The sequence below is a fragment of the Trypanosoma conorhini genome (assembly GCF_003719485.1).
Source record: "Trypanosoma conorhini strain 025E chromosome Unknown Tco_14.4_contig_00916, whole genome shotgun sequence".
NCBI lineage: Eukaryota > Euglenozoa > Kinetoplastea > Trypanosomatida > Trypanosomatidae > Trypanosoma > Trypanosoma conorhini.
In genome coordinates this window covers 1,001-4,009 of record NW_021705004.1, presented here as the reverse complement: position 1 = coordinate 4,009, position 3,009 = coordinate 1,001, and the positions used below count along the sequence as shown (strand labels likewise).

Sequence of the window (3,009 nt, the reverse complement as noted above, 5' to 3'; positions counted from 1 at the left end):
ACTCTTTGGCGGCAGAAGGCCCCAATTTTTCTCCATTTCTTTTTTTTTGGCTCTTTTTTTTGGCTCTTTTTTTTTTACGTCGCGCGTTTGCGTGCGCGTGTGCGGCGTCGACCGCTCATACCGGTCTCTTTTCTTCTTCTCCCCTGAATTCATCTGCCCCGCACATGTCATCGTTTTATCCCCCATTCGGGTATTTTGTCTCCATGCTGCTCTCCGCCCACGCAGGCGCACGCGCACACGCCCCACAACCTTCACAGCCCCCGGCTACCGCCTCGATCGCACTGCAGACGCAATTAGCGAGGCGCAAGCAGGAACCAAGAAGAAAGCGATGGACGACGCAAAGGGGCAAATGAAAGACAATAAAAGAAAGAAATGGTACTTAAGAATCAATAATAGCAAAAGACAACATATACGTATACATACATACATACATACATACACATATAATATTTATATATGGTGCGTGGGAAGGAGAAAAAGTGATGTAGCGTATATACAGTTATATATATATATATATACATATACAAATATAGAATAATATTATATATAGATGAAGAAGGAAAAAAAAAAAGAGGAAGACAAAACAGACTGGTGTGTATATAGATATACGGCAAAACGTCTGAAAGCAATGGTAAAAGAGGAGGCCCATCGTGTGTGTGTGTTTGTTTTTTTTTGTGTGTGTGCGCAGAAAAGCGGGGGAGTGGGGGGAGAAGGGGAAAAAGGGGGTTTCCTACCAGAACGAGTGCCTCATTGCACCAACCGGATGCAGTGGCACAGAAGTGAAAGCAACAACAACAAAAACAAAAACAACAACAACAGCAAAGACGATGTACAAAGCGAGGGCACAAGTCCGTCAGCCTCTTTTTTTCCCGCATGTGTGGCTTGTGGTCCTTCCTTGTTCTCCCCCTTTGCCTTCAGTCCCCCCGCCCCCTGGATGGATGCCGCCCCTCACCACGCCTTCACTCCGAACGCCAGACAAGCAGAAGACGGCGTGAAGCACAAACGCCCTTCTTGATAAGCAAACATCAACGGAAAAATCCATGAAAAATAAATGAAAAAAGAAAAAAAAAAAACAAAAAAAATAGGAAAAAAAATTAAGGGTAACAGAGCAATTGGAAAAATAGTTACACCTTTCTCTTCAGCCCCCCATCCGGGCCCGCGAAAGGCTATATGGGTCGTGCCTCCACTTGGCTCCACTGCAGTGGCGGTAGCTTGTCGACAGACTCATGGAAGAGGTACTGGCCCCCTCGTCTCGGCTGGATGCGGCCATGGAATCGGACATCGTCCCTCGCGTAAAGAAGGGCGACCTCCGGCAGTCCTCAGCGAGGTTTCCACTTCGCAACTCGGGTGTAGACTCTATCGCGCTTCCTGAAGTTCCCTCAGAGTAGCAGAGGCCATCGCACGAGACAAGAACACGTGAAGACTTCCGTAGGACGTCCAACCTGTGCTTCTGCTGGCGAATATCACTGTAGCCCAAGGAACACCGTGTGGATACTGTGGCTGACATGGTAGGAGTTTCCTTTGTTGACGCCTCACAGCTCTGGCCAAACGAACTTGAATCACGCAAAGGCTTCATCCACGCAGCATTCTCACCATTCGGGCACAATGAGTTTGCCAGTGAACTATGTCCACTTGCAACACCTCTTTGAACCAGTGGAAATCCTCGCACAGACGACGGACATGCACGCGACGCCTCAGCAAACCCCGTGGAAGGTGACAAGGACACCGTGTGTGACATGTGTTGGCCAAGCGGCTCAGACACTTTGTACGCAGATTCCTTTTGTGCAGCCTTCAGGCGTGATCGGCGGCCAAGTGGGAGTTGTGGGTCCCGTGCCGCAACCTCCTTGCACACATGCAGAAAACTGCACTCCTCCGCGAAGCGGCAGCGCTCCTTGACATGAAGGCGACAAATGGGTATGTCTCCTGCCTCAAGAACAACGAGTGGGGGCCCTTCCAGTGGTGCACAGCCTTCCTGTAGGGCCTGTCTGTAAGAATCAAGCGCACGAACACTGTCGGGACTCAGCTCATTTAGCATCTTGGAAATGGGCACAGTGTAACCAATGCGGCTCAACGGAACGTAGCCGCCTTCATATGTACTTTCGGGAATGTGCACCACCACATTCGCTAGCCATGAGCCCTCATTCAGCACACCAGCAATGTCCTCGTCACCGTGGAATGAGCAACACCACGGAAGACTTCCCACTTGACTTCGCAGTGCCACAACCGCATCCACGCTCGCGTGAACCTGGTGGCACTGCGGGCCTTGACGACACCGACCTTGAAGGAACAACTGGCACAGGCTTGGAATTGTGGCACGCTGCTGCGCCCGGGTGGGGTATATGCAGTTGCAGGGGATCAAAAGCTTTCGGGTAGCAGGGTCAACCACCACCATGCAAAGCGTCCCCTCCGCATTGTAGGTGTGGCCATCCTTGGCTTCAATTAAGGGAGCCAAAAACTGCATGTTTAACGGCCTGGTAACTCTTTTCTCAATGCAGAGTGATAAATGTTTCACAGACGCTGTACAGGTAGATATATATACTCTTTTTCACTTTGCACTGCAGTGGATGCCCAAGCAGAATTAAGAGTGGTCCTTTTGTGCACGTCGCGTTCCTCTTTTTCCTAGCACACACGATGGAGGGGGGAAAAAAACACAGGTGTAGAAGAAGAGCGCCAGGGCAAAGAGAGACAAACAACCAAGCAAAAAAAACAAACAAACAAACACGGAATGCGAGACCACAGGCTAAGCTTGAAAGCAATGCAGACTCATATCAATATACAATGGACAATAAGCGAAAGAGGGGAGGTCCGACACCCACAAAATCATACATTCAAGTTTAACCTATCCCTCCATTTAACTTTTACCACTCCTTTTCTCTTTTCACAGCAGAATATCATATATATATATAATATGTATATGGGTCCGAGATTGGTTGTTCCCATCGTACTAGCCGTAACCCCGTCCAACCAAATGGCATCCTTCTTACTTCCCTCATTCGTGTGGGTTGGGCG

General features: G+C 49.2%; 1 protein-coding gene across 1 annotated transcript, besides 7 other annotated features; it reads right to left on the bottom strand.

Moving 5' to 3' along the window:
- Positions 1 to 415: 415 nt before the first annotated feature.
- Positions 416 to 440: a microsatellite.
- A 50-nt stretch (positions 441 to 490) lies between these two features.
- Positions 491 to 552: a microsatellite.
- A 98-nt stretch (positions 553 to 650) lies between these two features.
- Positions 651 to 683: a microsatellite.
- Positions 684 to 786: 103 nt separating this feature from the next.
- Positions 787 to 822: a microsatellite.
- A 221-nt stretch (positions 823 to 1,043) lies between these two features.
- Positions 1,044 to 1,094: a microsatellite.
- A 44-nt stretch (positions 1,095 to 1,138) lies between these two features.
- Positions 1,139 to 2,461, bottom strand: Tco025E_08926 (uncharacterized protein; the record flags this gene model as incomplete). The annotated part of the gene is made up of 1 exon (XM_029375757.1): positions 1,139 to 2,461. One exon carries the CDS (start codon positions 2,459 to 2,461, stop codon positions 1,139 to 1,141), a length of 1,323 nt encoding a protein of 440 aa, XP_029224145.1.
- A 224-nt stretch (positions 2,462 to 2,685) lies between these two features.
- Positions 2,686 to 2,721: a microsatellite.
- Positions 2,722 to 2,888: 167 nt separating this feature from the next.
- Positions 2,889 to 2,916: a microsatellite.
- Between the last annotated feature and the right edge of the window lie 93 nt (positions 2,917 to 3,009).